The 11,318-nt window shown below is 56.5% G+C and overlaps 1 protein-coding gene across 1 annotated transcript; it reads right to left on the reverse strand.

Moving 5' to 3' along the window:
- Window positions 1-8,771: 8,771 nt before the first annotated feature.
- LOC119105490 (39S ribosomal protein L13, mitochondrial-like) lies at window positions 8,772-11,017 on the reverse strand. Its single transcript, XM_037228957.1, has 5 exons — window positions 10,943-11,017; window positions 10,446-10,569; window positions 9,549-9,706; window positions 8,995-9,009; window positions 8,772-8,858 (listed from the first exon to the last, which is right to left on the reverse strand). Exons 1-5 carry the CDS (start codon window positions 10,964-10,966, stop codon window positions 8,772-8,774), a joined length of 408 nt encoding a protein of 135 aa, XP_037084852.1. The 5' UTR covers window positions 10,967-11,017.
- Window positions 11,018-11,318: the final 301 nt, after the last annotated feature.

The raw sequence follows: 11,318 nt of genomic DNA on the forward strand, positions 1-11,318 counted from the left end.
GTGCCGCTGCGCAACATCTCGCTGACGGCGCAGGCGCTCATCACGCTCTCGGCCACCATCGACGCGCTACAGGGCGACCTGCGCGCGCGCGCCAACGACGCCAAGATCGGCGCCATCAGGCGAGTCTCCGTCGCGGTGCGGCCGCCGGCGGCGTGGGGATGGCGCGGACGCTGTGTGCTGCAGAGGAAAGTTTGTTGGCAATGCCGAACAGGTTGTGTTGAATACAGTGGAGCTGCAGGCGTGTGTTGCTTTACTTGCATTGACGCACGTGTCATTAGCCAAGTGTGCGTCGTGGCCTTCGATTTATTGCATGTAAGCATGTACATGTACACGCACCTATACAATTGATATTTGTGGTGTCGTGTCATGCTTCGTGGCAGCAGTGAGCTGGGTTTTCAGTCCCGTTTCTGTGCCGTCCAGTGGCGACGCGGGCTGGGATTGAGGATTTGCACGATGCATTCCATTTGCGAGTGATCGCGTGCCATGCTGTGATGTGCCAGACACCTGCATCCGTATGTGAAACCTTGCCGCGGGCTGAATTCCCTGCGACGCTGGCCCTTCCTGCCAGCGGAGAGGCAGCCAATGTCATGAAATACACTCAGCAGCGGAGTCGGTGCCGTAGGACCGCAATGGCGACAGCGCCAGGTCCTGTTCCCAGTTGCACATACCGTGAAGTGGACGGCTGTGTGCCCCCGTAGTGATCCGTGTGTCATTTCATCGTCCGGTATCATGTGGTGATTTGATATCATGCGATAATCTGATATCGTGTGATACTCTGATATCATGTGATAATGTGGTATCATGTGATCATCGGGTATCATGTGATGGTCTGGTGTCATGTGATGATCTGGTATCATGTGATGATCTGGTACCGTGTGACGGTCTGGTATCATCTGAGAACACCCGTCATGTGATGGCGCGCCACCATGCCCGTGATGAGCTTCCCTGCCCTGTTGTGACGTGTCTCGTCCGGCGGCGACAGGTACCTGGAGCAGCAGCTGCCCTCCCTGTCGCGGCCCTACGAGGTGGCCGTCGTGGCGTACGCCCTCAGCCTGGCCAACAGCGGCGAGCGGGATGTAGCCTACAACCTGTTGGATCGCATGAAACGGAAAGTCGGTACGTCTCGTTACGGCAGTCTCTACTATCTGTGGTTGTTAGTGAGCGTGTAGCTCGGGTGTGTGATACAATGTCCCTTCCGTGCCGGCGTCAGCAAAGGATGACCGCTGGATTGCTTACTTTGCCATTTTTACCGCTTTCACCGTTTAGATTGCCAACATCGTTCGTGATGCTACAGCATTGTGGACTTCTCCCAGCTGGCATTTGCGCCATGAATTAAACCACACTGGCACCATTGATTTTCGCAGCGCCGATGTTGCTGGACGCGTGTATCTGGAAACGTCATTGATCAACGGTTGGTTCCCAAATGGGTTTCGCGCGCTCTGTGCGGCCTGTGCCGCTGGGCGCGTCGCTCACCGCTGACCGTGGCCATCGCGGCAGATGGCATGATCTACTGGTCACCGGCTCCGATCGAGACCAACCGGCTGACCAACGAGAACAGCCAGCGCAACCTGCTGCAGCCCAAGCTGGAGCAGGTGGGTCGGCCTGGCCGCCGTGCCGCCGCTCGGCGCCGCCGCGGGCTCGTGGTCCGCTCAGGGTGGGCCCAGCCTTTACTGGAGGGAATCGCCGAAGTGTGCGTGTGTGAGAACGCCGGGAGGGGAAGCGGGTCGCGTGCGGCCGGAGCCGCTCGCGCTCGGTCGCCACACGGACGCGCCGTGCCGGCCGACACAGCGCCCTGGGGTGCGACGAGACGGCGCGGCCCGCCGCTGATCCCGGCCCACGTCACGTGTACCTGACCCACGAGCCCCGGGCACGGTCATTGGCAGTCCCCCAGCTCCGGCCGGGAGGAGCGTGCTCCGCCTCAGCTGCCCAGCGCGCGAGCCGGCCCAGACCTGACCTTCTGGACCCTGAGCCTCACGTGAGCCCTGCCCCCAGCTGTACGACACCCGGGCGGTGGAGACGACGGCGTACGCGCTGCTGGTCTACCTGATCCGCGACGGCATCAACATCGACCAGGAGAAGATGGTGCTGTGGCTCAACACCATGCGGCTTCACGACGGCGGTTTCATCACCACCACGGTGAAGCCTACGGCTGGTGGATCACCGACGCATGGCAGCTGCAGCTAATATGCTGCTGACGCTGACGACTTCTGAATGGATACCTCCAAGAGTGAGGGCCTCATGCGTAGGAATGTGGCGCGAAATGGACGTAATGGTCGAAGCAGCGTCGCAAATTCATTCATTAGGGTGTCCAGGATGTAAATGAAATTCTTGCTACCAGAGTACTGGCTCTCCTGTGGCCTCTACCCCAACTCGTCGGCACCAGTCCGCATGCCTTTGACCCCTGCACCCAGACATCTGACCTGGCCCGGCCCACCTCTACCTTACGATGAATGGGGTGGTGATAGCGTTGTTTGTTGGTTGTATAGGTGACATCGTTACGGATGCTGACCCACGTGAGAGGGACTGGCATTGTCGTCGGTTCTGTGATGTTCGAACTGTTGTCAAGAAGCCCAATGGGAATGCTGTTGTTCACTGGCCATGCAGAGACAGATCATGCGATGGAGCTGCTGACTGCTACTGGCTTGTGTGTCATCTCTGGTATTACGACCCGCTCACACTGGTCAAGTTACGTCATCCGGCGCCGGTGTGGCGCCAGTTGCCGTGTCGTTTTGCCATTGGCGCCACCTATCGTCTCACTGCCTCCCACTCTCCGCGGGACGCCGCCTTCCCGGCCGTATGACGTCACCCGCGCGCCTATTGTGACGTCACACCACACACACACGGCGTGTTTTCGGGCCAGGACACGCTGGTGGCGCTGCGCGCGCTGGTGGAGTACTCGTACCGGGCTCGTCTGCGGGACATCACCGACATGCGGCGGTCAGCATCGAGGCCACCGCTTCAGAGCTCGACTCCACCATCGCATCAACAACGCCACGCTCGCGCGCAACGCGCATCCTGCCGGTGAGTGAGCGTCGCTCCCCGCCGGGCTCGGGAGGAGGGGGAGGGTGGCGCTCGTGAGCGCTGCCTGTCCGGGACGGGGCGCTGCAGAGTTGTCGGGGAGCTGGCGATGGGGGCTGAGGCGACGCCGGCACTGCTTGCGTCTGGTAGAATCGGCCCAAGTACATATGAACGAAGGTCGTTAACTTGGGCAGGTAGGATTGTCAATGCTTGATTAAAAATTAAAGCCCCAGATAATCGTCAGCAGCAAGCCTTAAGTGGCATACCACAACCTGAAGGCATCGCTTCCTTCATTGCAAAATTCGCTCACGTAGCTGGTATGCCCCCCACGCATGCAAAGTATGACTTCAGTATTCCCCAGGTATACAGCGTGCGCACGGTGCGTTCCTTGACCGAGCTGTCGCCTGACGGTGCGCGAGCCTTCCATGCTTCCCGTCACGCGCCGCGTGGCCGGCAGTTTGAGAACGTCTGGGGCCATCTGAACGTGATCGCAACGGGCGCCGGTCAAGCGGTCGTCCGCTGGACGTCAATACTGCGTCGACACGCAGAACGGCATCAAGCGGCCGCCGGCCAAGTCCTTCGAGCTCAGCGTGCGCGAGGAATTCCACCAGCGCTTCCGCAAACAAGTTCCATCGGCATCGTCGACGTCTGCGCCAAGTGAGCGGCTGCAGGCCGGGCTCGGATGTGCCGGTGCTGGGGGCGCTGGAGTCGCGCGTGTGCGGAGGTTGATACCGACCGGAAGGGGCCCATCGAGGGTACCGCCCGGAGGTGGCTGATCGAGGTACCGACCGAGATGACCGCTGCCGTTTCATGGAGCGTGTCCCGCGGTGAGGTGGAGGTGTGAAGTATCTGCGGTGGAGGTTGTGAAGGTGTTCGCGATGGAGATATAAAGTGTTTGCGGTGGAGGTGTGAAGGTGTTTGCGATAGAGATGTGAAGGTGTTTGCGGTGGAGGTGTGAAGGGTGTTTGCGGTGGAGATATAAAGGTGTTTGCGGTGGAGGTGTGAAGGTGTTTGCGATAGAGATGTGAAGGGTGTTGCGGTGGAGGTGTGAAGGTGTTTGCGGTGGAGATGTGAGGTTTTGCAGTGCGGTATGAAGTGTTGCGCTAGAACGCCTCTCTCATCTTGGCCACAAATTCGGTGTACATTGATCGCCATCCCACCCCTCAGTTAGCTGTTCTTCAGCAACCACGAGTGCCGCCCGTCCTCTAACTCGTCCGCCCCCTCCCCCCCCGCCCCCCCCCCTCGCCCGTCGGCAGGTGGCTGTTCCTGACGAGGCTCCCCAGAGCGGCTCGGCCGTGCTCGAGATTGAGAACCCCACTGGCTACGTGTTGTAACCAGCCGGAGGGCGACGCCGTGGTGCACGCGGCAGCGCGCCGGTCGCGCCCCCCAGCTGCGTGACGTCATCGGCGGCCACGCCTACTGGCCACGAGCGCGCCACCACGTGGTTCTTCGACTACGTGAGTGATGGCCAGCGGCACTCCGGCCGTCGGGGTGTTGGGCGTCAGGGTCGCCGCTGTCATACGGGATGCGACGAGCGCTCTTTTCTGCTGCTATGGCTGCCGGCCGCTGGATAATGTGACGCATGGCTTAGTTGACACTTCCTGCACTCTTTTTTTAGCGGTACTTTCGCGGCTTTCCACGTATTGGGATTTTTGGCTGTTTTTGCGCTCATCCGTCGTAGGTGTTCGCGGTAATCGCGCCGTAGCGCATTTTCTCCCTGGCGTGTGCGGTGTTGACCTCGGCGCGAGGTCGCCCCAACGCCGCAGTGGCGGCGCGGGAAGCGGTCTCTAGTGGTCAAAGGATGTTCCCTGCTTGGTCGCTCCTCGTTATTGTTGGAGTCCAGGGCGTGCCGTAGCCGTCATATCTGATGATTAAAGGTAGACCCCCCGTAAACTGGGTTTGATAGTTTCTTTTTTCTTTCCACATCTCAATATATGGTTCTCCAGGGGCTGTCCGTTTCCCAGTCTCTGAAAATTCGGCCCATGTCATTGGCCATTTGCGACGATTGCAATGACGCCGCTCCGCGTTGGCGCCTCGCCTCAGATTGCCCGGCCAACGAGACGCGTGCTTCAACTACACGATCCGCCGCTGGTTTCCCGGTGGCCAACATGACCAAGTACCGGCGCGCCCTGCTGTAGGCTAGCAGTTTCCAGCCGGGTGAGTGCGGGGGAGGGGGCGGGGCTTCAGGCCGCGCCGACCACGCGGGCGGGACCCGGCTGCGCTGGGGTCGGATTGCCGGCTTTACTTGCGAGGGAGGCGGCGACTGTGCAGGTCTGGAGCAGGAGAATGCGCGAGACTTTGTCACGCGACTGCGCCATCCGTGCGCGGGGTTGGAAGCCGTCTGGAGGCGCGGCATTCGATGAGCCGCCGATAGCAGTATTTCGGCTCACCTTCAAATTGAACGGCCAACACATTGTTTGGCGTGGTAAAGTGGCTGTGATATTAGCTGGTGTCATTTGTCATACAAAAATATCCTACTATGGTGGGTCTGGAGTCTAACCAAAGGCAGTTGCGGCTCGTGGTTCGTTTCGATTGTTGCACACATCGAAGAGCTGGACAAAGCTGATAAAAGCGTCGTGGTTTAAACCTCGTGCCTGACCCAATTTTGAGGGGTGAAGAGAGGGCATTTTCGAGTTTTGTCATGCGGAGTGCATGTTTAAGCTATCACATTCTGTTCAATTGCAAAGCGAGTGAAAAACTAGGTCGAACAACTGAGGTCTGCACGTACGCGCTGACGCCGCCGCTTCACTCTTTCAGAGCTGTTCGAGATGCAGATGGTGAACTCCACCGTCCTGCACGTGCTCAACATCTGCGAGGTGTGCGGCTCTTACCAGTGCCCCTACTGTCCCTTCTACTCGTCCTCGGGCCTGGCGTCTGCCTCCGCGGCGCTGCTGGCGATGGGCGCCGCTGTTGCGCTCTGGCTCGGCCCCCCGCTAGGGCCCCCAGCAGGGCGCGCCTCGGGGCTCGCTAGGGTCACCGGCAGGCCGCGCTCGTCTGCGGCCTCGTTCGGTCGCCGGCCGCCAGGGGCGCCAGTGTACCGGAGCGGCGCGGGCCGCCAGGTGGTCCCCGGGCTGGACCGGACCCGTCACGCTGCGGGGTGTGGACTGGAGCGGGCGAGCAGTCGACGGCTGGCAATCTTGGTAACCTGGCATGATGGTTGTATGGTAATCTGATGCTTTTATTCTTTTGGATGCTTCGATTTGTTACACCCTGTGGCAGTATTGCCCGTTTTACGAGGCGCACGTATCGCGCCCACGTTTCAAGTGTACCCCCCCTCCCCCCCCTCCCTAATCCTTCAGGTGCTGCCTTGTATCACATGTACGCTCTTGGTCAGTACTGGCCAGATGACGCTCACTTGCGTCAATTAACGCATTCCACTCCAGTAGCTGTGACGCACTTCGTGTTTTTCATGTATCGTATCGGTCCGTTCCGTTGCGTTTCGGCCCGCTCCGAGGATAGCGTATCGGCTCAGCGGCCGTGTGTGGCGCTGGCATAGCCCCGCGCTGGGCCAGCATTGGCAGCGCCTTTGTGCAGTGCGTCCGCGGCTACGCGACAGAATCTCAGCGCGTTTCAGTGTCCAGTCTTCCATGTGAAGTGAGGCTCAGTCTGTCGACGACACCAAAGTAGCATCTTTCATTCCGCTGTTCGCCATGTTATTCTGCGATCGTCCGCTTGGCACGCTCGTCAGCTGTATAGCTGTGTCCATCCTGCATCTGTACGTTCTCATTGTGTTAAAGACATTCATTTATCGAAACTATGCCAAAATGCATCCAGTTTACAGTTAATGCAGCTGTGCGGTAGCTTTAGGTCCTGTTTTAGTCGTGAGACCGCATATAGATGCCTGTTCATTGTTCCATGTACTTAAATGAGACGTTCTCTTGTAGAAGCCTCGTATAAGGCATTCGCCGCACGTTTGGCTTCCCGTCCTTGATGCTATTTCAAGGCCCCGTGAGGATTACGGGCTACTAAATTGTTCCGCCAGCCAGGCCCTCGGGTCTCCTATCTCTGTTTACCCCTGGCAAAGGCGGGCCAACGCAACGCGGCCGGGTGGACGTCGCGTCCAAGAGGGCCTGCTTGTGGTTTTTATGCGACTTCCATCCGGTGGCCCGCGGACGGAAGTCAGCACAGTGGCGAAGGGGAACGCCATGCTGGCGCGTCGTATTGCGCGGCCGCCTGCCGCTACCTTTTTTTCTTGCCGACGCTGGGTAAGATGCGGTGGAGCTAAATGTAAACTCCACGTCATTAAATGCGAATGGATCCAGCAGAAGGGCACAGCCAGCATCCCGTTCCTCGGGCACTGGACTCCCTTTTGTCACGTTAAGTATCTGAACCTGTGTTCCTCCATTTACCTCTGCTTTTGCACTTCACACTGCGACCGTTTTTTTGCTGGCACGTGCTCACGCCTGTTGAAGGATGCCGCAGCGTGTGCCGTGTTGTGACACGCGTTGCCGCGCCGTCGCCCAGTGTGTGCGGTCGAAACTCGTCGGTCCACACTGTGTTGTCTCGGATCCGCACTTTGTCGGGTTGTAGTTAGGGATCGTCCATACGCACCGTGCTGTCTCGAATCCCCACTTTGTCGGGTTGTATTTAGAGACCGAATCTCGTCCGTCCACTTCGTGTTGTCTCGAATCCGCACTTTGTCGGGTTGTATTTAGGTATCGAATCTCGTCCGTCCACGCATTTTTGACTGGTGTTGATGCCTTGTCGCCCTATACTTGGTACCCGAATCTCATCCGTCCGCGCTGTGTTGATGGGCATACTTTGTCGCCCAATATTTGTAATCGAATCCCCTGCCGGGGCAGTTGCGTTAAACTGACGCAGCTTAATGCAGGCGCTTCGTAATAAAAGCACTCTCGCGGTGGCGCGTGAATAAATGCTGCGATCGCGGTAAGAAGACAGCGTTGGCGCCGGATCAGACGGGCTGAGCCATTTGCCCCCATTTGCAGTGGGGATAATCGTGCCGATGGAATCCATTTCCGCTTCGACTCGGAGCCAACTGAGTTAATATCGACTCTGACTGGGCAGCGCAAGCCAAGTTGCAGTTGGCCCCGACCCAGGGACAAGGCCTTTTTTTTGCATTTACTGCACGCGCATCAACATTAAGTAACAATGATACCGTCCAGTCTGACACCATCCCTTTGAGCCGACTCATCGATGAGTCCAGTAACTTTGGTAGGTTAACCACGGGTTAAACCACAAAGACATCGACAGGAACGGATTCTATCTCTACTGGCAAAGGTCTCGTTAACCGTGGATAGGACTCCCAGACTGCGCGGAGCGGAGGGCAAGCGAACAAACCAGTTTGCCGTTAGCGCATGAAGGCCGCGCCGCGGATCCTACACGCACATTCAAAGGTCCCGGCACGTGCATCGTGTTGAATAATTTCCTCACTATGGGGAGAATACGAGGGCCTCAGTTGAAATTCCGACCCGCGTGTCGTGCGTCTGACGCATCCGCGGCGTCTGACTCGAGCTGGCACGACCGCCAGCACTACACACCAGGCTCTGACCTCTGACCTCACCAGGAGTCGGGACTGCTGTCCCCTAACTATCCACAAAGTACGGACGCTCACCGACAGAACACTACATTCTCCAGGCGTATCAATCTCCACTTGTATTCCCAATGAGTCACAACACGCTCTCACCACTGCACGCACACGACAGTACGCGCTCGCTCCCGCCCCACCAGCCAGCGACCAGCTCGACCGACCGCCCCGCAGTCCCAGTCAGCGCTCGCCCGCTCCACTCAGTGACCTATCTCACCACATAATCAGCCGGATAATCGAACACCTTGGGGAAGTCGCGCACCTCCTGTTCGGTGTAGGAGTCGAGCCGGCGCGGCTGCGGCCGCAGCTGCGTCATCTGGCTGGTCACGTGACGCAGCAGCTCGGCGGGCACCTCGGCGTCGGCCACGAGGTGGAGGCGCGCCATCAGGGGCTTGCGCAGGCAGCGTTCCGACCACACCGCCCGGTGCAACCGCCCGCTGCATAATCTGGCCGCACAAGCGCGCACAGGTACAGGCAGTTGAGCAAGGTCAGGGGCAACCACCGGTCCCACACATGTGCAGTATTTTAATGGGGGGACTTGCAGAACACGCTGCGTAAGGACGGTGTACAGCGCGTACCATTGTTTGAAACGTCTTACGCAGCGGCAAAGGCAGGACGTGACTTTTATGGTAAACGGGTAGTTTCTGCTAAAACACATGCAACTGGCGTATGGATGACAACTAACGCAACCTTGATAAGACTGACAACATTCAAAACGTGAATGACACAACACAGCGATCGATATGGCGAACAAGCGACGCATCTAAAAACGGGATGTGTCAGCCCCTACGATGAGCCGGGATGCCGGGGGCGGGGGGGGGGGGGGGGGGGGGAGGGATCGCACCGCAACCATGAATCGTGGTGGCGGGGAAAATTGAGAAGGCATCGATGCGTAATAGTCTTGTACCATGCACACCTGCAAGGTAGCGACCTGAAACGTTTAGGAGCGTTCGTGCCGGGCGCCCTGGCGGCTCTCAGTTCTTACCATGGTCGGGTTCTTCCGGTGCAGCTCCCAGGCCAGCGTCCAGGTGGCGCCGCCCTTAGGGTAGCCTGTGTGGTGGAAGAAGACCCGCTGGTACCATTCGGGCCCGGGAAGGGCGATTTCCCGACAGTTTGTCACCACCACATGGTCGCCGCAGTCGCCTGTCATGAACGGATGGCGTCATGTCTCGGCGAAGGCAGCGAGTCAACCATCACATAGCTGATCGACGGAGCAAACTGGCACAAATGGGGATGAGGAGCCTGGTAGGCAGGTCTGTTGGCCATGAACAATAAACATGCATTGCTTACAGGGATTGTCACCTTTGGTGGCTATCACAAAACTGCGTAATGAGTGAAACTAACTGCAGTAATGGAAGGTGCACTAAGTTAATCCAAAACATAATGATCCCATTTCAAGTCTAGAACAGCTGGGCAGAGCTGTTATTGGCACCAACTGACTCCAAGTGTGGTCACTACCAGCAGCCCTAGCAAAGTGCAGTGCATTTCTGGACAGTTCACACTAGTTGGCCACAGCAAGCTGATGCCAGCCTTGGCAGTGCCCTCAAGTTGAAATGTGCATAATGCATGAAAACATTGGTGCATGAAGGTTCTGAATGACCTACACTTATGATGGGCTGCTGCACCTATGGCTACAAGCAGATCCTGATGAAACACGTGAATGTCTTTATTTTGAATGGATAGTCTGTAAACTGAACTGCTTGGACAATCCACAGGGGGCACAAGACATGGGAGACAATGAAGTCTAGAGAAAATAAAATGGCATTCAACCTGATGTTTTTACTGGCTGTACTTTGAGCTAAAAATGCATTATACAAACAGAACACAAGATGCACAGTGCACGTTTAGTTTGCCTTCCGCAAAGCAATGCAGTTATACTTACTCAAGGGGTGATATATTGGTTTGTGCTGCCCCTTCAAATATGCTGCAATTAGCTTGGCTGATTCAAAAGGGTTCTGCCACTTTGCATCATATATGTGCCAGATGCGAGAAAAGGTAGCCCATTGCTGCAAAATGAAAATGTTGAGTGTCACATAGGCATCACAATACAATAATTACAATTTTTCTTGTGAAGTTAGGTATGCTTATCAGTTTGAGTTATTCATGATTGAAAGTTAGCACTGACATTGGTTTTGCAAATCAGTTAAAAAAAGTTTGCAGTCTCAAATCCAGCCTATCATGACATAGCACAGCAAAGATGAACATTTTTGGGGGGAGGGCATCAAAAGGGCTTACCCACCTTACACCTACAAAGTTAGGAACCAAAAGCAGCCTAGCATACTTGTTTCTAATCAACTGATTTGTCATGCCATATTACATCAAACTCAGGTTCAGTGAACAGATCACCCACTAAAAACCATCTTGCACCAAGCAGCATACCTTGGCTCTTTGCATAGATGACATTTTTCAAGACCACATGTATGCTCCAACAGTCTTACTGTGCCTGGCCTGAAACTATGCAGTCACTTCAGTTATCACACATGACACTCCAGTGACATAGTTAATGGCAAACACACAAAAATCATGTTATGGCAACTCCCTGCTGCCAAAAAATTTAAACAAAAAATACTTTCAAGAAACAACATGCCTTGAGCTTCAGTTAAGTTCATGAACTAATGCAGACTGCAGCTTTATACAAATCACAGAAAATTGGTGCAACTGAGCACTCTTTGTCCCAAGTCAGAAATGACAGAGCTGCTGCCGTGTTTACAATCCACGTATCACCTCAAGGCACCATATGCCTCAAGAACATCAG

This window comes from Pollicipes pollicipes, unplaced genomic scaffold (genome assembly GCF_011947565.3).
Source record: "Pollicipes pollicipes isolate AB1234 unplaced genomic scaffold, Ppol_2.1 Scaffold_6138;HRSCAF=7277_pilon_pilon_pilon, whole genome shotgun sequence".
Taxonomy (NCBI): domain Eukaryota; kingdom Metazoa; phylum Arthropoda; class Thecostraca; order Pollicipedomorpha; family Pollicipedidae; genus Pollicipes; species Pollicipes pollicipes.

Bases quoted from the DNA above. Each gene is read 5' to 3' on its own strand.
- LOC119105490 (XM_037228957.1), bottom strand. From the start codon at position 10,966: ATGTCATCTATGCAAAGAGCCAAG. The intron at 10,570-10,942 runs GTATGCTGCTTG...TTCATTTTGCAG, and splicing joins CATCTATGCAAAGAGCCAAG to CAATGGGCTACCTTTTCTCG. The intron at 9,707-10,445 runs GTAAGTATAACT...CGTTCATGACAG, and splicing joins ACCAATATATCACCCCTTGA to GCGACTGCGGCGACCATGTG.